This window comes from Solea senegalensis, linkage group LG1, assembly GCF_019176455.1.
Source record: "Solea senegalensis isolate Sse05_10M linkage group LG1, IFAPA_SoseM_1, whole genome shotgun sequence".
Lineage (NCBI taxonomy): Eukaryota > Metazoa > Chordata > Actinopteri > Pleuronectiformes > Soleidae > Solea > Solea senegalensis.
In genome coordinates, this window is record NC_058021.1 from 40738481 (window position 1) to 40761133 (window position 22653).

General features: G+C 41.3%; 1 protein-coding gene across 5 annotated transcripts in view; it reads right to left on the reverse strand.

The window, feature by feature from the left end:
- mpp7a (MAGUK p55 scaffold protein 7a) overlaps positions 1-22653 on the reverse strand; it is a 128780-nt gene that overhangs the window by 55931 nt on the left and 50196 nt on the right. For all 5 annotated transcript variants that reach the window (XM_044041884.1, XM_044041875.1, XM_044041865.1 and 2 more), the window contains exons 3-5: positions 22171-22289; positions 12693-12770; positions 5440-5520 (exon numbers count right to left, since the gene is read on the reverse strand). In XM_044041884.1, the coding sequence (XP_043897819.1) occupies positions 5440-5520; positions 12693-12770; positions 22171-22289 (278 nt within the window). The remainder of the gene's footprint in view (positions 1-5439; positions 5521-12692; positions 12771-22170; positions 22290-22653) is intronic.

A 22653-nucleotide genomic window follows, 5' to 3' on the forward strand; every position in this document is an offset into this window, starting at 1 on the left:
AAATCTACACTGAGAAGGTTTTGGTAAAAAAACAAAACAAATACATCTTGCTTTAGATATCAACTTGTAACCCTTAATCCAACCTGATAGTAACTTTAATCAAAGTTCTTACTCTTAACTTGTCCTGTAGACGAGACAAAACATGAAAGAAAAAAAGAAGAAATAGAAATCCCTGAACACAAATAATTACACATTTTCCTTCATTCTTTTTCTTTTCCCCCTGAATTTATTTTATTTTCTTTGTCCTCTTGTCCAAACTTCTCTCCAACGCCATTAATCCTTTCTCTTTTTCTTGTTTGCTCTTCTTCAGTTTTATCTTTAATGGCTTTTTTCCCAAAATCTTCCCAGCATCAGTTTGTGCATTTCTCAGAAAAGAGCTAACAAAGTGTTCCTGGCTTTCATCTGCACCATGCAAAGACACACACTTTTGTTGCGTAGACTATATCTAGGGATACTCTCATTATGGTTTTGAAATATTCCCTTGGAAACGCTGAAAACCCAAACTGTTTGCAGATGAGGACAATAAAAGCAAACTGAATGGCGGCTAGCGCTCAATATAAACACATAAATGATGTTGTGATGAGATCAGTCATGTTACATGCATAATGCTGATCCTCACGTGTAAACATACAACAGAGGACAAAGAAATGAATGGAGGCAGCACTTGATTCAGTGCCTTGTAAAATATTCAGATTCCGACCACCTGTTCTTTTTCTGTACCTTGTTTTTTGGGGGGTTTTTTTGGCACTGCTTCAGGTGACGACACATTTGTGAAAACTTCCTTTGGAGAAAACTGCTCGGTGCAGACAACAAACCCAGCTAATTGGAGGCTAGATTGCTATGATAGCAATGATATATAAGTCACATTTGTCAGTCCGATCTGTGTTTCATCTGTGGGTCAGCCTCCTCCACAGCAGGGTAGGAGATACTCTTGCAGGCCAGATGCCATTGAATGAGAATGACAATTGTTTTATGCTGTGCAGCATTAACCTCCTAGAAAATGAAATGGTGCTCAAAATGTCATTTTGTCTGATTTCAATTTGTGTGAGTAAAAGTCAACCTGAACTCAAAGGTTCGAGTCATAAATCAAGTAACAAATGTCACTTAAATGTCAAAGATTCGTGGGATCCAGTTTAAGAAAAATGAGGCTTTACTGCTTTTCTCTGTTTTATATCACAGTAAACTGAAAAACATTGGATTATGTACTGTAAGGCGACCAAACAAGACAAGTGACCATGTTGCATCTTAAATGACTGTATAGTTTCTTATATACACATCTGATCCATCAAAAACAATAAAACTTAAATCAGAGGAACGTATCTGACGAAATTTTGATTCCAAACGTTATTCAGCTCCATCTGTGTATTCATATTTCCTCCTCATGCTAACCTTGACCTTTCCTCCACTAAACTGCCAGTTGCTGTTTCCTCTGAACTCTATCCATCAGCCCTAATATCCTGACCATTGAGTGTCCTCTTACTGATGGCACTTCCTTAAATCTGGCAGTGCTCTCTGCCGCCACAGTCTCCCCCCATGGCTGTGTCTAACAACCTGTAACAGAGCCACAGCTAATTCCTTGTGAAAACTCTCTGGAAAGTAGCAATAACAGCACTGCACTAATAGAGAGCACATGGCACATGCCCTGGCTGCTGACCACTGACATGGAATACTACACAGGTATGTACGTATGTTTGACACAACACGCAGTATGTATGTGTAGAGGCTTTCTTCCCGGGATGATGCGAGCTGGTGGGTCTGTTGGTGGGTCTGTTGGTGGGTCTGTTGGTGGGTCTGTTGGTGGATTAACTGCCTGATCAAATGTGGAGTTCTGTACTTGTGTCGGCCCTGCAGCTCCAAGGAAAGCTGATGGAGAGTGAGAGGCGGAAAGAGAGATGAAGGGAAGCAAAACCGCCCTTGTTTTCCAGGTGTCCTGTCCTTTCTCGGTTTCCGTGTGTTTGTGTTCATTAGGTATAATAGGGATCCTAGAAAAACAGATCACTGTGCTTGACAAAATAAACCTGCCTGTACATTCCTGGCCTTGGCCTCTCATTAAAGCCCCCTGGCCCTGTCAATAGCCCACTCGTTTTTAGCTGGCAGCGCAGGTTCTGTGCAAGGTAACTGCCTTCCCCGGGCAGGCGGGTGGGACCCTGCATTGGAGGCACTGCTGTAGGCCAGCTGGGATATGACACCCGCCCCTCCTCTAAACCTTGAAACTCAGCATGCACCACCCCGAGTCAAACACATACTGCAAGCACAAATGCAGCTGTACACTCACAGTACAGCCAGCCATCATAATTGGCACTTTCATCACTGTCAGTATTAGTCTTGTCGAGGGGGGCTAATACGGTTGAAAGTTGTTTTTTCAAGTGCAAATTGTAAATGAAAGTCGACTGCAAGAAAGAGAAAAGGAAGAGAAAAGGAAGACAAGAAGATTTTATATCCCCCCCCCGCCCTAGGAATGGATCATTTCAGCCGTAATTAAGAGTGATACGGTTACTATCGCACAGAGACGCCATTCAAAGGCAACAGCCATCTGCTTGTGTTTTACAGTCCCGGCCCTGTGATTCACACCGGACCTGGCTGGTACGGTGTCAAGTGCCCTGGAGGACAGATGTAGACAGAAACAAAGGTTTCATTTTTGAAGCCCTTGTTCTGCCTCCACTTTGACAAACAATGACAAGTAAATGGCAAGAGCCTCCATACCTCAGTATGGTACAACAAAAAGCTCTCCAAACCAAGACGCTGGAACCGACCATTGTTGACCCAGTGTTCCCACTAAAGGCAGCGGGAGAATTTAGCTCGGTGGTTTAAGGTTCACATGCTCAGAACCTGGTGATGGACTTTAACCAACAGACAGGGGGGGAGGTCAAGGAGTTGAGAGAATGTGTGAAGACGCGCAGACGTAGCATTGCTATAAACGTAGGTTCACCTCTGAAGACGACATATGAAAATACCTTTATCAAACACAAAAGTTGAATTTCAGCCGACTCCTGTTCTCTTTGAACTCTCGAGTGTCTTCTTCTTCTTCTTTTTTGCGAGTTTTTGACTTTATATAGCGCAGATTCCTGACCTTACTTCTGTGCTTATGACATCTGCTGAGGTGCACGGCCAGCAATGAGGAAGCAGTAGTCACATATTTTCCATTGTTTCTTGTAGAATTGTTTGGCTGACCTGATTCCGCACTGGAGCTGAGGTCGGCTGAGTGGTGTGTGGAGGTGGTGAGACAGGCGCGCAACAGCATGCAATAGAGAAACCAAAAAAAACAGAGCGACCACTTGGTACCAATGTGTTTTCTCTTAGCTCAGAAGTCACAAAGCCGAGCTCTGTGATGTCTTGAGACAATGTTTATCTTGTTTGAAATAGTCAAACTACAGGATTTCACATCCTGATATCCATAAATAAATAAATAAATAAAAAGATGGTACATGAAGCCTGACACAAACATGACCAGTGTTTTCATTCAGACCACATAGAGCCACTGATTGACTGGCATAATCTGAACTGGGCCAGAATCTTCACAAAAAGCTAAGGATGCTGACAACATATCCAGTTCCATTGGGGTACACCCTGGACAGGTCACCAGTCCATCGCATGGCCAACATATTCACTCTCACACCTAGGGTCAATTTAGCGTGTCCAATTAACCTCCGCATGTGTTTGGACTGAAGCCAGCTCACACTTACCAACTCGAGCATGAATGGAAATGTAAGTAAGAAATGTATTGAGTCATAAAATGATGATTAAGGGTTAAAAATATGTAAAATGACTGTGATTTAGATGATATATAATGGATATAATGACTTTAGAGTCAGTCGGTGTTTTCTTTCTTTCTTTCTGAATTCACTGACACAGTTTAGCATTTTTTAATGTTTAATGTTCATAAAAGTCTAAATCAGATGGTGGCAAAGTTATGTATGTGTAAAGAGTATGTGCTTGAACATCAGGTAAGTGTTAGGGTATTAGGGTACTTAAATGCTGCAGTTTTACAAATCTTAGAATATAGCCCCTTTAAATATGACACTGTTGTCTGTGTGTGTGTGTATTTACATCTGAGCCCAACCACCACCTCTTCTTTCTCACTTCATCAATACCAATCACACAACACAACAACAAACGACCTTCACGAGCTCAGTACTTTGATGGATTGACCGTTTTTGTCACGCCAAATACCACGACTGTAAGAACAACCATGATGATAAATGCTGCATTTGTGACACAGGCATGCTTCATGGCAAAGGCGGCGGCGGCGATCGTCTGCTGCTGCATTTCATTTCGGGCTTGACAGAGACGAAGGAGGTCACAGTGTCTCTGCGTAACTAAGTAGGAGAGCAAGACTGTGATGAATGTCAACCATTTGTCTTCAGGAAAGCAGCTGTGTGAGTTATGCAGCATCGCTATGTGGGAACGTGTGCTGGTCGCTGGTGGAATATAATGGATTCAGTTTTATACTCCCTACATGAAGTTGAAGTGTCTTTTACGTTGGCATGGATGTTACGCAATACTTCCTCTAGAGTGACCCGACATGGCGAACATTGATGAGGGATGGAAAATGCCCAAATAGCCTCTTCTTCATCATTTTCCTGACTCATTGGACTATTGATGCTATACTGCACCCACGTCATCATAAGCTGAGTAGGGAGAGAGAGAGAGGGAGCACTTATTTAACCTAAAAATACAATTTCATCATTACATCATTGTAGGTAACTGCCCCTTTTGCTGATGTTGAGAGCATATTTATAAATTATGCAGCAAAGACGTGTGCATTGTGACAGAGGACTTCATACTGAGCTGACGTCCAAATAATCATGATGACAGTGCATTAAAAATGAGGCAGTCTGACTCTACTTCGGTGTTTCTGTCTGGCTGAAACACCTGGAGGGCTTGATGGATAACCAGAGCTTTGCATTTGAAAATAAAAAGGTGTACATTTATTGTATCGCTGTCTGCGTCTGGCTAATGAGACCAACAGCTGCAGCCAAGGAGACAGAAATGAGCGTCTTTTGGTTTAATTCGTTTGTCCATATTAATGATTTTCTGAATATTTAAATTATGGCCAAACATCTGTGTTCACATGTTTTATGTGGTTACATTTACCTTAAACTTTGACCACCATATTATATAGTTCATCCCTATATCAGAGTGAAAAAAAAAGACCTTTATGACATTCAATAGAATTGGCCTGGTGGACAAACCTGAAAATGCCTCCAAGCATGAATGTATGGATGCATAAAAGGCATTGGCCTGAATTGATTTCAATTTATTTTAAGTAAAGCTTAATAATGACATAACTTTAATGCCAGAACTACCTTGAGGCCAATTTTCTTTAAGACAACACTGATGTCGTCCACAAAAAGTAGAAAAGAGTATACATAAATTAGAATAAGAAGAGAATGTCTACACTGTAAGAAAGAAAAATAAAAAATCTGGAGCCAAACTCACCTTGACGTGGGGTTTGGCCAGTAGTTTGAGAAGTTCTTTGATTTCTCCATTGGCCGGTTTCCCTTCCAGCTCCTCCGACAACTAAAGAGGAGAAGACAGATTATTCAAACGAATGCGTTTATGAAACAAAATATCAGGAAAGCCTATTTCACATGTGGAAAGGAAATTAAAAAAAACACCGCCTTCTCTGGAGGGTCGCTCCTAAATGCAAGCTATAATTTACATTTAGGGCTGTCAGGTATATATATATACACACATATATATGTATATATACATATAACATATCTAAATAAGTACTTTATGATTAATTCATCTATTTATTACATATACTTGTATTGAGATGCTATTTATATCATGCACCAAATTACACATTTACACATTTTGTGAATATGACAGTGTAGCTCCATCTGTGCATTCACCTGCACACGTTATACTTTATACTTTTTTAGTTTCAGTTTCATAGTTTGTTTCAAACAAGAAATGCCCTAATAATTTATCATTTATTTAGCTGTGTCAGAGTTTTACTTGATCTAATGGCTGGACAACAACAGAGTAGTACGTGCAAAACGTCTTCTCTTTCCTTTTCCCTTTTTACTAAAAGCTCACTACAACTCGATCAACTATGTTGTTCATTCAAAACCAGCTGTTCATCACAGAGTCTCTTTAGTCAATTCAGCGGATCAATAAATATTATGTTTTTCTTTTTACCAAACCGTGACGTCAAAACTCAGGGTATGTCAAGAATATATGTATATGCACAAGTTAATGGAATACACTGGTTATATCATATAAAGCTAATAGACTTTTATGTGATAAGCAAAGTTGGAAGACAGATGACATTATTATGTCATCTCTGGTTTAATTCCATTCAGAGGAAGTCCATAACTAGCACCCAATCATTTAATAAATGACATAATCACACTTTACAGACTGAGCTCAAGACAATACAAGATTTTAGAGGGAAACCAAGCAGGTTCCTCGAGATGAGAGGAGGAAAGAAGAACCTTATTTATTTAAGATTAATAACCCTAACCCTCTGATACTAAACAGGGAGCTGTTCAGTATCCCCTGGATCATCTGAGTGTTAGGGCTGTTCAATCCAAGCACCAATTAGAAACTAGGAAAGCATTGTTCTTTTACATTTCCCCACCCAAGTTTTTCCCTACACATCAAACTGCCACAGCTGCCTATAAAGGTTATGAAAATGTTAGAAAATCTGCAATTGACAGCAAAAGTCACTCTGGCCTTTTCCCCCGTGTGTGTTTTTTTAAACTATTGACTTGAGTTACGCAGCTGAATCTCTTATTTCCAGAAGACAAGGAACTTTTCCTCCCTGTGAGGAGAATATGTAAGATCGAATAAGCCTGATGCTAAAAGAACAGTTGTGCTCTTCAGGGTACTGGCTGTACTTGTACGTTCAGGCAGCCAAAAAGCAACAGGGGACCATCACACAGGAAATGAGAAGGTACTAAATCAGGTGCATTGCAGTGGGAGGCAATGGGCCCCAGAATCCTTATTTGTTGCCACATTTCGTTTGATTTAATTTCGTATCCAGTGAAATCATTGTTCTATAGAAATGAGTTAATTCCTGTGAGCAGTGAGCAGCGGGGAATGAGCTATAATACTACATTCATGATGAATGTCTGCTTCTGCAGGCCAGGCCACACTCCTCCGTCTGCACTCTGATTTATGGACGGTCTCTCTGGATCATGCTACTGGATGTGGAGAGGAGCAGTGTCCCACACAAAGACCTGCTTGTGTTCAACTGAGATCTGTTGAGTTGGAGTCAACTAATGTTGGTCAGAGAGAGAGAGCTATCACACATTCACAGACGTGTGTCAGCGTGTGTGTCCAAGTCTAATTTGAACATATCTAAAGTATAAATTGACCACAGAGTAAAGACAAATGTTAGTGAACAGCCTATCATGACTCCCTGCCATTTCCCTGGAACATTTATGAAACAAGAAAATACTTATTTATCATAAATAGAATTCAGTGAGTGCAAAATAATCAAGTAACATGTGCAGGAGTTGCTTGACTCCTCTGTTAATTCAGCCTTCAATCGAATGCATGTAACTATTCATCTTATTAAATTAATACCTTTTTTTAAATGACTGAAATAGGGCTGCAACCAATAATCAATCATTACTAAATGAATTACCAACTAATTTGATAATAGGTTAATTGATTGAGTGGGGTTTTTTTATAATAAAAAAATGTATTTGCTCCATTTAACAAAGAAATCATAAAAATTGAATAACTTTTTATTTATTAATATAAATGAATACATTATTAAAATAATCATTAGTTACAGGCCTACATTGGAATTCCTCTCCTGACAGTTTGACTTGAAATAAGAAGCTATGTATTGTATATATGATGAAATGTGAATATGTGATACACACTTTGGAATTTAAATTTTCTTCTTTATTTTAATTCATTTTTGTAGTATTTATAAAGGGAGTGTCATAAGATGAAATATTTGAAATTTCTAATGTTGATATAAAAAAAATGAATACAAATATTTTACTCACTAAAGCTAAACATGATTTTACAACAATGGGACACTATTCAAGAGTTTAAACCATGACTGAAACCAAACCATCTTCATTACAAAGGTCCAGGCCCTGCACCTTTAATGCTGGTTAACTTTTTAACCAACACATATTGCAGTCATTAAAAGTCTGTGCATGGTGAAGTGTCACAAAGAAACACGAAAGACACATGCATCATTTTAGGGCCTCTGTTGTCATCACTGATGCAGATAAGGTGAATAAAACAACCTGCAAACACAAGCATGTTGCCTCGGCAGAAGATGACAGAGGCTGGAAAAACCTCCAGCTGTGTGAGTAACGACGGCGGCGCTGGAGATGCTGTGAGAATAAGGCAACAGAGGTGAGGCAGACCTGAAGGTCAGAGAGAGGTTAGGGAGGACGCCATGTCAGTTCATGTCTTCAGGGATGCACGATATTATCAGCACAATACTGGTATCGGCTGATATATATCGTCAAGAGCCCCTGATACGACTAATGACTAAAACAGTAGGCTGGATACACTGATGTTTCATTGGCTTACATGCCGATGCCATCTACAGCTATTTTTCTTTTGTTTATTTACTTTGCACAACAAAGAAAAATGGATATCTGCTCTGACATGAGCATGAAAAATATTATAATATATATATATAATAATATTATATATATATATAAAAAAGTATATATATATGTATATATATATAAAAAAGTATATATATATATATATATACATAGGGTTATATATTATGTGTGTCCATGTGTGCAGTGTCTGTAATATTTCCACTTGTCTCCCTCAGGATAGGAGAAAGAGAAATTGAATAGTCACAGTGGTCAATGTTTCCCAGGCATTACCCTCATTCATCACTGCATTAACTTCCCGTTATTAAATAGACACAGAGAAAACAAGCGGCGTCTGAAAGAGCCAGGTCAGAGAGAGAGTGACTCTGAGAGAGAGAGCGCTCACACGTGTGTGAAGGTCAGCGAGAAAGAGAAGCATCGCGAGGGTCTTTAGTGAGGGAGCATCTCTTGCTCTGCTGCTGCATTTATCCATCATCTCATCACGAGAAAAGTACATTTCCACTCCTATTAAAACACCTCGTCCCATAACTCAGCGTGGACGGCAGACGGGACATTGTTGACGACACTGCTCTCGTACCACCATGTCTCACCTCTTAGAATCACATTTTCCATCCTCAGACATCACAGAAAGTGAGGGAGGAGCTTCTCTCCTCTGGGATTATTTGTATTTCATTTGTTAAATGTCATGGTTTATAGCTCCACCTTGACCCTTAAAGGCCTCAAGACTTCTTAAGTTACCTTTTTAATAGCTTGTATTTAATCTATTGCAACATGTAAACCTTTAAATTACAAAAAAACAATCATCAGATGGATATAATGCACTTTGGTTTCATGTGTTGTCTAACTGATCAATAACACACAGTCTGACTGCAGGAAGTGCTTCAGAAACGCAAGTGCAGCATTTTCATTCCATTTCACTCAGTTATGGTCAGAGATATTTTCGTATTATTATATTTTTATGGATTTCAATAAAAAAAAAACTTTATGTGTCATGGTTCAAATCTTGGCGTTCACACTCTTAGAAGAATAAAACTAAAAGGGAAATAATAATGAATGCATGAATTTTTCCCATGCAGATAATCAAATTATAACGGGAGTGAGCATCGGGGGGAGGAGCTCATTTCTCAAAGTGATTTCAATCCAAATACATGTTTGAAAAGTTCCTTGTGTAAATACATTAATAATATCAGTAGAAGATTAATGGTGTGTTGGACTTAAAGGCATATTTACAGCATGGGCTTTGTCAAACATAAATTCATATGTGAATAAGTATATCAGTGACTCTGAGGTGTGTGTGTGTGTGTGTCTGTCCTATTATGGTATACATATTGCAGATCAGTGCTCTCCAATGGCACCCAGTGGTCGTCCACAGCAACAGCAGCTGTTTGGTTAATATACAGATGCTGGGAAGTTTGCCAAGAGAGTGAAACTGTGTTTTGAAGGGAGGAGGATACAAGAAAAGACAGTTAAAAGTATTGTTGTGACATGTTTTTAACTTGGATAGAGCCTGATTTGCCTATTTTAATTACTTTCTGGGAGTGCTACCATTTCACTTTTAATGAACCAAGTAAGGAGACGTGTGCGTGTGTGTGTGTGTGTGTACATGCATGGACATATGTGTGTCCCTGACATGTTAATAAGCATGTAATATAGCATCTATTGCCCGGGCCCATTATCAATCATATCAGGTTATTTTGAGCGGTGGCAGTCACCTGCTGAGTGCGCTAGACAGTGCAGCCGAGGGCAGACAAGGGTTGAAGTGTCATTTTATGTTAGGGAATAAATTAAGCCTCCATTACCCGTAACCCTAGACCGAAATGAATTTCATCTGACTGTAGATCTCGCTCACTGCATCGCAGTCCTCAAACACCACTTCAAGTGCGTTCTTTTGGAGCGGTGACACGGGTGAAAAACAATCCGCTTTAAAAATACAGTGCAAAGCTCCAGGTTGGGGGATTTTCGGGTTTTTTCACGAGCCAAGGAAGGAAGGGGGGCTCTGGATCGCAATGTGCTCTGAGACGCTTTGATACACCATCTCTGGGCTTTATCCCGATACATGATAATCCCAGGGAGACGCTTTGCGGGGCATTTACCAGGAAGCATAAATGTGAAAGTCTGTAATTTGACAAAAAGAAGGAGAGAGAAAATCTGTAAGGAGGAGGGAAAATGGAAGCTGATTGTTGGGGGGTCTCTTTAATGGTCTATGGGCTCCTGCCATAAACTTGGAGGGCAGATGAAGTCTGAGGCAAGAGAAACAAGAGTGATCTTTCACAGTATGTTGTCTGCTACTATTGTAATTCTAGTGTTATCTTTTTTGGCAAGTGTGCTTTTCCACTACTAACAGAGAGACAGAACAAGTCCACAAAAAGAAGAAAAAGAACAATCAAGAGAATGTTGTGATTAACGTTCATTCAGCCTGATTTGGTTAAGGGTCCGGGGAGAATTGGGACTGCCGTCATCTGTATTAGTGAGTGTAAACCTTCCAAGATGGAACGTTCTGGCTCCTGCCCCGACACTTGTGGCCGGCACGGTCCGGAAAACCACTCTAGACCACAAGACGGACTTTCTTTCATGACAGACTCAGGACACTCTGGACTCTCCTGCTCTGGCTTCACCCCAAACGACTGCAAGAACCTCAGCCCCTCGTTCTTGACTCAGTACTAATTAGGATGATGTATGGCTGTGGGTTCTTCAGAAGGGGTGGAATAGTCGGAGGCACTTTGATTACAATAAACAGAGCTGGGGATTTCAAACAAAACCACACACCAGTAAAAGGGCTTTTCCTCCGCTCCACAAACCATGCCAGGCTGGTTCTTGGGTTTACACAGGTGTGTGTGTGTGTGTGTGTGTGTGTCATTGCGTAATTACGTGGACACGTGGCTGCGATAAATATCACAGATGAACAACACTGTAACAAATGTCAGCATACTGGACGTCCGTGCAATAAATCATACTAAATATCTTTCACAGCTTGAGGAGAGCGGTTGGGCCAATGGAAGAAAACCATCATCAGTGGACCAGTGGATTGGATTCTGTTACTGTCTATGTGATGGCTTCTAATTAACAGGTTCAGCGATGGGGAAGAGCTGCACGGTGCTTCCTCTCTGAAACTCTAAACATTTCATGAGACGCCTCCTCACTTCCATGACTTCTGTTTATATGATGGGACTCGATCATGTGTAATTTGTCTGCCTCTGTCGTCATGGCGTTCCCATCATCCACCTTCACGTCAACTGTAAATGATCGGTCTGACTTTGCATTGATGGCTTTTTGAATCCATGGTGTTTTGGGCAGAGAGCAAGTGGGCGGCGAGTGTAAAGGAGAGGTTGACCAATGTGTGTTTTTTTTCTCTGGCTGATGACGATCACTTGTAATCAGAGCACCCGATGGTTGATATATTATCCTCATTCTTTTGGCCAATAGATTTGGCTGGTTTTCTTTTTTCCTCCATCTGATAAAATATAACAGTTTAACAATAACAAATGATGAACAAGATTTATGGTCTGTCTCTTCGATCTGCATTTTGTGCCTGCACTGCAGTGCACTTATGTATTTCACTTATAAACTTAACATTAAATACATGAAACAGGTCATTAAAAAAAACTCGATTTTGTCCCACACCCATTTCGGAGTTCACTCCAGAATATTATGGTCTGTTATGCAACCGACCGTGTGCGTATTTTGATTCCTAAGTCATTTCAAGCCAGACTGGAGGAAAACACCTCATGAGACTGAGGGTGACAGATTACAGATTACAGGAACAATGCAGATATGAGAATATGTTAGAATTTACAAACCATGAAATCAATGTTACTGAGCTTAACCGCTCTTATCATTAAAACCTTGTGTTTGAATTGCATTACAAGTTTTACTTCAAAGGACTGCCACTCTGGAAATGTTACACTATAAGCTTGAAAGTAATCAATCGTAGGGTTGGGTTCATAAAATGCAACACAGCACTGTTCCATCTGAAAAATGTTGTGTTCCACATACACATGTACCCAAGCTTCCACCATTATAGGTTTGGGAAACACAATTTTTATGTACCAAACAATTCATCTATTCATTGAGAAAATAATCAACAGATCAATCGATGACGAAAGTGTTAGTTGAAGTCGTTGAAGAGAACAAACAACTCACTTCGTGGGCTAGAGCTGCAGTGTTGTCCAGGGCGGGAGTGGGTTTGCTCTCCTCATAGTGCTGCAGACATTCGTGGATCTGAAAAGACACACAGCGCTCATCAGTAAGGAAAAGAGCAAGAGACGAGGGGTTCAACACTGGCCCGCAGAGGCAACAGGAGCTCTACCTGAACAAATACAGAAAGCAGTGTGCACAGCTATAAGCACACGTGTATGAAAACATGGTCAGCATCATCTTACACTCCTGCACACACACAGATCTTCCACGCTAAAGACTCCATCAACAAAGCACAGCAGATTATTCTAAGTATTTCAGCTCGCTTAGTAGTTATGCAAACACTCCGGCTTTCCACCGCGCACTGGATATGCCCCAGTGGCCTGGTAAGGATTCCAAATCATTTCAACAGTCTGGTTAAATTGGCTAAACATTTCCTTATCAGACTCAACGCTGCAACTGCACAATGTTGAGAGTCAAAACGCTGCATCTCTGGAGAGTTACTGAAATGGAAAGTAGTCATGTGTTAACGTTTACTCATTTACACACACAGCAACACTTCATCACTCAAAAACAACGATGGAATCATTTATACACACAAGTGCACACTGGTGCCCACGCACGCGCAAACACAGTTGCACACTAGTGCCCCAGCGTAGACACACACACACACACACACAACACTACAACCATACCATATGTGATTTAAGAGCAGCTGTGCAGGAATGTGCTGACAGCCTACAGGCTGTTGTCAGGTCCCATCTGAGAACAGACGGGGGTGGCGATCCTGAGTCTCCCCTTAGCCCAGCTTGTTGAAGGGGAGCTGGGCCACAGGTCTGACTGATAGCTGGGCCCTGAGCCTGGAGATCCAGCTGGATGTCCCAGAAAGCATTCCAGCACAATGGCGGAACAGAAGGCCCTCTGGCTGGGTAGAGAATGACAGAAAGACCTGGGCCAGCTAGTCTGTAGTCTACCCTAGTGTCTGCAGGGCCAAATGCACACATGTCGGAGCTTAAACACACACACACACACAGATGGAGCGGTGACAATTTGCCATAAAAAATTATTCAGTAGGACGGAAATTGACAAGAAAAGCAGTTTGTTTGCTGTCACGTTATGAGCTGCTACAGATGCTGTTTGCAATTAAAACATCTGTTGTAAGACTGTTAAACAAATGTTTTTCTGCTCACGACACAGACGATGTTTTCCAACAAGAGATGATTCTGTGGAGTAGCAGCACAGTGTTTACTGTGAGATGTTTGGCAATAAAGCGCTGATTAATACATGTGTAGGTGGCTTTTTCTTTTTTTTCTTTTTTAAAGCCGTCATTGATGACCTACAGAGAAAACTGAACACCTAAATCACAACACAACACAACACAATTTCAGATTTAAAAAGCTAAAGAGCGTCAACGTCTGTGCAGATGTGTGACCGGCCGTCAGCATTCTAGTTCAAGTGTTGGCCTTGACTTATCCCCACAGTCTCCGGTGATAAATCACAAGCCGATAGAAGAGTATCTCGGCCAAAGGAGCAACCATGTTTCAAAGACAGCTTAGAGGTTCAAATCCCGTGCAAAGCCGCCATTACTCGGCAATAAAACATGGCGCATTAGCCGTGTCGTGGACGTAATCTCTTGAAGGCCTGATGGCTGCTCAGCTTAACTGCAGACGACAGAAAAACCTGTCACTTGAGGACGCTGCTACAAGATAGCTTAGATGTGAATGAAGACACGGGAACTTGCCAAAAAGTAGTGATAAAGCTGGAGAATGAGATAAAGAAAGTCATTTCAGAGATCCGGAATCAAACTGTTGACAGCAAACCTCGTGTTTTATGGCATTAAATGTATAAGTCTGCCACTCCAGGGCAACTCCTGGACATGTTCATCTGTTAACTTTCACTATAGCAACATCATATTTGTAGAGCGGTGTTCGTGAAGTCCCAACAACTCCACCCTGTGTGATCTTCTACAGTGGAAGGCTATAAAAGGACAGGCCGGCAGCTCCAGTTACTTCATCTGTCCCAAATATCTTCTTAAGAAAACAGATGAAACAAATGAGACAGGATACCAGTGACTTTGGCGCTCCAACATACCACAGTACAAATGACATCTGCTTAGGTAGTTGCTGCTCCATCACCTCGGCTTACTTAGTTACTGTGGAATTTCTCCTTCGCTCTATGAGCAAATTCAAAATTGACACGCCTTTTATTTATAATTCAAAAGACTTGCCAAGTGCCTGTCTATGATGCAGCAATGTATTTTAAAGCCATTACCCCACTTTTTGCATAACGCGTTCTCTGTCCCCTTGATGAGCCAGCAGAGCTGCTGGCAAACAGCAGAAGTGGCCTGGTGGAATTTAAAACAGTGAGAGGCAGTGTGCTACAGCCAGGGATGGCTTAGCTGAAACTGGAGTGCAGCTCCGGCACATGCCGCCGAATCAAAGACCGGGACTCTGAAGCTCCACCGATGAGAAATGTTGTAAACCAAAGTAGAAGAGCTGGGCTCGAAACATGCAAAGCCCAGAGTGGAGAAGTCGCTCATGCACAAGCTGGGTAGAGATGAATGAATGTGCACCTTCACTGAGATTGAAAAGAAAAACATGCTACAATAGGAGCAGTGTGTGCCCAGTCTCCACAGACAGGCCCTCAGACTACGGTGTGTTTGCTTCCAGAAATATCCCACGTGCTTAAAATACACACAGGAAATATGCAGGAAAACATGCATGTGAAAAAAACTGGAATAAAAACATTTCATCTTCATCCTCTCCAGACATGAGCTCCAGCTACTGCAAATGATCACGGTGAAGGTGAAGATTTGTTTGTGTTCTTTTCATGAACATGCAAAAGAAAGAACGACGACTGCCTCTAGTCGGCATTATCAACATGGAGGTAGAGTATAGCAGTAAGTCATGGCTCAGGAACACTAATCCAGACACACTGCAGCAAGAGAAGTCTGGCACTGAAAGAGGGATAGAGCGTGCAAAAGAGAGAACGCCTGATAGATGGAGAGGTTCACTGATGGAAGGAGAAGGAAAGGTCTGGAGATCACAGCACTGGATAGTGTTTCTCTTTTTGAGTCCTGCAAGGAGGCGCAAGGTCTCTGCTTAATGTCCACTGCCCAGAAATCCTAATGTCGCACAATTTTCTGCAGCTACCCACTGGAGCAGATCCAGTATCAGGCCTCTATTAATCCACCTGGTTCTGATCTTTTGGTCGGACCTAGAACACCTTGTCAAGCCATCCAAGTCTGACAGACTACACCAAGCCAGGGAGACAAGAAAGGAGCATTACAGACAGACGTGCCGGGTTACAGCTGAAATAGTCGCGATGTGATATGTTTGCTCAAGAATCGTACGGAGAAAAATGTAGAATTGCTTTCTCTCCTGTCACAGCAAGTCAATTTGGGAATTCTTGGCTGTAGCAAAAGATCCAGGACAGCGTGCTGTGGTTTGTGAACAATTACTGCAAGTGACAGGACTATTCTCCATCAGTCTGCAGACAGTACAGCTGACCAGTGCTGTGATCTAGACATTACCCTGTTAAAAACTACAATCTACCCACTATCATCAAGGAGTAGCTGTTAAGTTGGTTGATTAATTGAATACTTACTAAATAAATACTAATTAAAGCCAAATACTGATGTGTAAAGCATCAATATTGACGGGACAGACAGGCTTACGTGCAAAATTTTATATCTTTGATTTGAATTGCAAGAATAAATAAAACAATTTGAAGATGTGACTTTTTACAGACAAATCTACAAATAAAATACTATCAGGTTTATTGTGCAAAGTTTCCATACAAAAAAAGCACACAACTCCTGCAAAGGTGAGTATTTTTTGGGTTGTCAAATTAAACTTATTCAGACAGTCTTTAAAAGCCTTTAAAAGTTTTTTTAGGCAGTTCCCAGACCAAAGATACCCTGCATGGCATCCTGCATCTCATTTTCCATATTTTGTGTATGGGTCCTACTGTATACTCCAAGTCCAATTAAGATTGGCTTTGTATTGTATAGACCTTCTGGTTCCACTTTTAGTCCTTTTTTTTTTAAATAATAAAGAATTGGGTCGACCAAAGTGACCTGGAAAAGTGTTTTCTGGCTCAATCCAGAGATTTCCCTTGATTACCGCACAAAAAAGTTTGACTGATGGAATGAGGGCTGGTGGCTCTGTAGGCCGTTCCTCTTTTTAACTGTCCTGCTCCTCGTGATTCAAGTCAATGGGTTTTAAATACACAGAATATCATTTCTGTAGCTCGGGTTACTCAATCAAAACAATAACAAAAGACCTACTGTCATGAGGTCAGAAAGCAGCGTAGGACCATGGGACTTGTTGTTGTGTTTGGTTCTCCTCTGTCTTTGTTCTTATGGGAAGTGCAAATGGTAATTAGTACTCGTGATCTATTAGTGACAAATACAGATAATAAAGTAAAAAAAAATTAAAAAAGATACCACACTGGCTAACTAGTGGTATCATATGTTCAGGGGGTTGTCATGTAATCTAAAGCAGAGACAGCTACCAAAAGGCGATTTCATAGATTTAAATAGTGTTGGAAACATTTTTGGCAAAACACATAAACAACAACAGAAGTCGCACTGCATGAATGTTACTGACCTCTTTCTTTATCCGTTCCCATCCGAATCTTTTCTTTTTTTCTTCATTTTATGTCTATTCATCTGACTCAATTGAAAGGTGCTTGTTTGGGACAAACCAAGAGCTGCTGGTTAGGGTGCATGCCACATGGGCGTGCACGCCTTGAGCATTATGTCCCCGGTTCGTTTGTTTATCTTTTTATTTCATGCAACAGTCACTCGTCAAACTTTTTGAAAACCACACGAAACACAGCAAGGACCAAGATTTATTTTGGATTTTATGTGAGGTTTTCAAATCATAAATTACCACCCAACATGTGTCAGGAATAAGTATATTTTCAACAAAAAACAACATGGTGAACCAAATCCTGCTCACAATTCTTGTATTAACAATCTCCACTATTTTTCATTTTTCACTTAAAATATGGAATTGACAAGTTCAGTTGCTAGATTACTATTAAAAAGAAATGATTCAGTCTTGTTGAGGATAGAAGCATCTCCAAAGTAACCAGCAGATATTTGCTGGTGTCCCTGTGAAGGTTCCCTTTCCCTGAAATAACAAATGCAGACCTGAGAGGTGACCACAGGACGTGCTGACCACAGAGAGTGCGAGTGGATCTCTGGGGTGATATAGGTTTGCACACTAAGTCCTGTACCAGAGATGATTAAGTAAGTTTTATTTCTACATAAAGGGTGTGGGGCTTAAACAACTCACAGAGCTATTTCAGCAGGGTGAGCGGTTTAGAACAATTTCCTTTTTATGATTTTTCTTAATAATAGGGACCAGGAGCAAGGTAATGTTTTGAGGTGTGGAAAGAATAAGGAATGTGCCCAAAGGGCAAGTCTAGGGTTTCTTTCATGGAGCAGAGCTGTTGGACACAACAAGGTGAGTCATGAAACTTGGAGGGCTACACCTACAGCTCGATCCAGGTATTCATGGGAAACCGAGCCTTGTACTCAAAGAAATACAGTCCAGTCTGTCAGTAAATGAGCTTGTTCATCAAAAATAACCGAGACTTTCCACTTGGGTGAAAGTGGCAACTTTAACATGTCATTAAACGCCTGAAGCAGTGAAAAGCAAACTGCAGGGAAACCCACAATAATATCGCTGTGTAACAATGCAGGTGCCAAGTCTATTAGCAATGAACAGAAGCAGATTTAAAAGTAAACTGACTGACCACAAAATTAGGGATCATAGCGACTGGCTAAAGGCCTGCTGACAGAAACTTGGTTTTAAAAGAGAGCCTCACCTGATGCAGGTGGAAATTGAATATTGTATTATATTTCCTGTGGCTTTTTCAGCAGTGGAAACTTGGCAGTGGAAGAGTGAGTCGAGTGGAATTCAGAGAAAGCACCGTCGAGTACGTCGCTCTAATTGAAAAGAGGCAAATTGCCTGCATCGTTTTAGCTATGCTATCTCTATTATACACCCCAACGTTCCCATTTCACGTCAGCTCCAATAACGTCTGCAAGACGGTGAGAGGCTATGAGGGCCTGCTGAAAGACGACATTAGAAGACGTTTGTTTCATCTCTGTGACATAATCGGGTTATGTGTGGGACGTGGGGGGGCCGTCCCAACCATCTTGAGAGGGCAGGTGAGGAGAGACAGGACTTAAGTTCAAGTCTTTGCGTGGGTCTCTCTACTTCTTCTTCTTCTTCTTCTTTGTAATATTTTTCCATCTCCAACACCTCCTTTGGTTCCCCTTTCACCCTTTAGACAGACTGACCAGTAACTGATCGTCCGTAATTAACCAGGGGAGGCCTAAGTGTTTCCATATGGGAGACCTAAATTGTGAAGCCTGTCAGATTAACATGATGTGTGTGTGTTTTCTCTCTACTGTTGAGCCTTTATCCCAAAGTATCTCATTCACAGCCTTGTGGACTAAAAGTGGCAAATAAAACTTTCCTTGTATGTGTAAAATCGTACTTGGCAATAAAGCTTTTTCTGATTTCTGATTTCTGAATTTGGTGGTGCATGGGTCTTGAGAGGAAAGGGACAGTTATTCGGTTATTCGGACATTATCCATGTTCACCTGAACGCCGCGTCCTGAACGCTGACCTCCGCTGTAAGACGAGATGATTGTTCTGTACTTCTGTATAAGTCAAAGCCTGCATGTCTGTCCACTTGGCTCAGTAGCTGACAGGCTGGCTCATGTCTCAGTACCAAGTAGAAAGCAGAGGAAACATATAGTTCTGCTTGTCTGGACTGAAGCAGTTTCCACTTATGCCTCTACGTTAACAAAAATAGACGCTAAAAGCAGCTCAGTTTCTCTCCTTATAAAAGAGAAAGGAAATAGGTGGGATGGGCTTATTGTGGAGAATAAACAATTTGGCTCTTTAATGTTACAACAGTTCCAATAAAGAATTGGGCTACATGAGCTTAAATCTTCACTGATATGTTTGAACCAATTTGCACTGAAATGTGCTTGAACTTGATCATGTGAGAGCCACTCGAAGGCCTTTAAGCCGTTCATGACAATTAAGCATTTTGTGGCATTTAACCCTGGTTAACGCCTGGTTGATGGTCAGCTCTATTGACTATGGAGACGGTAAACTACGTCCAAGAAGTACAAGCATTTTTGCCAATAGTATGGCTGGCATTTATATCTTGTAGAAGCCAATCCATCAATCCATCCATCTGCAAACTTTCCAAAGTAACCCAAACACTCCCTCTCTCTTATTCCCTCCAGCTCCATCTTAGAAACCACAAAGGCCTTTCTAGGCCAAATGAGACTTCTAATACCTTCTTCTCTGAGGAGTGAGGTCTGCCCTGGGCTCTCCTCCCGGCTGGATGTGCCTGGAGTTCCTCTAATGGGTGGCATTCAGGGAGTGATATGCCTCAACTATAAGAACTAGTTCATTGCAGTATAAAGTGGTGGCAGTTTCCATTATCTGAGACGTGACTCACTGCAAAGACAAGTGACTTGAAAATCCAGAGCTTCACTTTCATGATCAGCTTCCACCCAGAAAAGGTTTCTGCTTACTTGGAACTATTTCAAGCAAAAACGGGCTACAGGGCGGCATGGTGGGCCTTGCAGCAAAAAGACCCGGGTGCGTGACCCAGTCAGAACAAAAGTGTGTGTGTGGGGGATTTTTTATGGGTACTCCCAAGGTTCCTCCCAAAGTCCAAAAACAGACAGAGGTTAACTGGACACTCTAAATTGACCATTGTCTCTATAGCCATGTTTCCACAAAGTAGAACGGCTCTTTGTGCTTCCATTTGGAATAGTACCAAAATAACCGACCCCTTCCCTTGAGGTACCAGAGTGACGCAGCCCCACCTACCAAGTAAAGTCTTCACCGGTCCAGGCCATACCATACTGTACTGTACTATACTGTACCAAACCAAACAGTAACATGATGGAAACAAGGCTTTCCCATGTCTAGGGTGAACCCCAGCCTTTTGCCCCTACGTCAGCTGGGATTGGCCCCATCTGCCCCCGCAACCGTCATTTGGAGAATAAAGACGTACTGTCGATGATGGACGGACTTCAAGCAAAAAAGTTCTCGACTTAAAGCCATGAAGTTGTGCTGAACAGCAACTAAACTCTCAACCCTTTTAATATTGTCTTAAAAGATTACCCAGGTATAATCAGAGGTGTTAAGAGCACTAGGTAAAGTCTGGGAACTCCACCCATAGTTCCTGGCTAAATATCACAGTAATATAATGCCATCTTCATTAGCATTAATTCAGTCTGCCCCACACTATGCAGTGTTTTCTTTGGGGCCAGAGCCCAAACATGCGCCGGCCCTGCCCATCATTATACACGTTCAATATGCCTTATTCTTTGGCCATCCATAACAATCCAGGCATCAAATGAAACCCATCTGGTTTCCTCAGGCCCCAACATTACGGTTTTACTTCAGCGTCTGAGGTGTACCATAGTTCAGATACTTTTACATGCTCACATTGGCACTTTAAACCTTAGATCCTGAACAAACATGCTTACAAAAAAAGATTTATTTAAAGGGAGGGGATGAAATTCATGTCATTTTTTTTTTTGCGCAGTTGACTTTGTGACATCATTTTTCCGGCTGGAGAGAGACAGTGTGGAAATATGCCATGCCAGCACATGGAAACCATGTTGGGCATTCCTTCAAAATTGAGTCCAAATATAAGGGACACTGTCAGATATAGCACTAACATATTTTTTGGTGAGATGTGTCATAAAGTAAATTCAGTTACATCACAGAGAAAGAGCTGGAGGAGTTGTTAGAGTTTCACTAGCTGAAAAACAAGCTGGTTTACAGTAAAAAAAAAACAACCTCATGTTCTGTTTCCAAATGCGGGAGTTTGTGAAGGAGTTTGGCTGCAGATCGCAGAGAATCCCAAGTGAAGATGAAGTTAAGGCAGACAGACAAAATGTGTTGCATTCATTACCCTTGTCTGTCTGCAAGCACGTACAGATATCAAGTGTGTTCATCCTCTCATTTAACAGGAAGTAAATGGACCACAAGCCCAATCACACTGGCAGAGCTTAATATTGTATTGGGTGTGTTAATTTAAACCACATAGGTCGGCTAAGGGTGGGTGGGTTAAGTTTTTGTCCTGTCCCACGAGAGGAAGAGGACATGACTGTGAAGATGTGTAAGGTAGACAGGAGAGATGAGAGGACATTACCATTGAATTCAATAGTTATTATTACAGAACCACCACTCCTATACATAAGATTAATTACATGGTGGTTAAAGAAATTAGACTTTTTGTACAGTAAAATGTCCAAAATGTTTAATATCATGCATTTACAAAGAACCCCAATATCAACCCCTATTACTTCTTTTCTTCTTTGGAAACAACTGTCCATGGCAAAACCAATATGGTTATGGAACGTATAAATATCTAAATGAAACTTAGCACTGAACTCTAGAAGAATGAAGGACTTGTTTTGTTTCACCTTGATCAACGAGTGAAGGCTCCTCTCCCCAAACATGTTCTGGAGGAAGGTGTTGTCCTCTGGGCAGCTGACATGAGGCTGCAGCTGAGAGGGCAAAGCCGCCAGCAGCTCATACAGACCTGGAGAAGAGGAAGAGGAAACAGCGTCAGTGTATCGTGTGGGAGCTACAAATGCATGCATACACAGTCAACAACACACAACAACAACAACAACAATACATGCACAGAAATAGATGTCTATACAGTTCACAGTTTACAGGTGCATAAAAGTGGAAGACGTGCAAGAACACATAACATGTAACCCAGATCACATAAAAGAGAAAGACACAAAAGGCAACAAGATGCATATGATGCATAACAAAGGGTAATAATGGTTAATAAATGTTGAGGAAATGATTATTTTGTGCTATTAAAAATTACATCATCATCGTACAGTACAGGCTCAGCCCCTACAGAAAATGTATTTCACTACGAAACTATACAA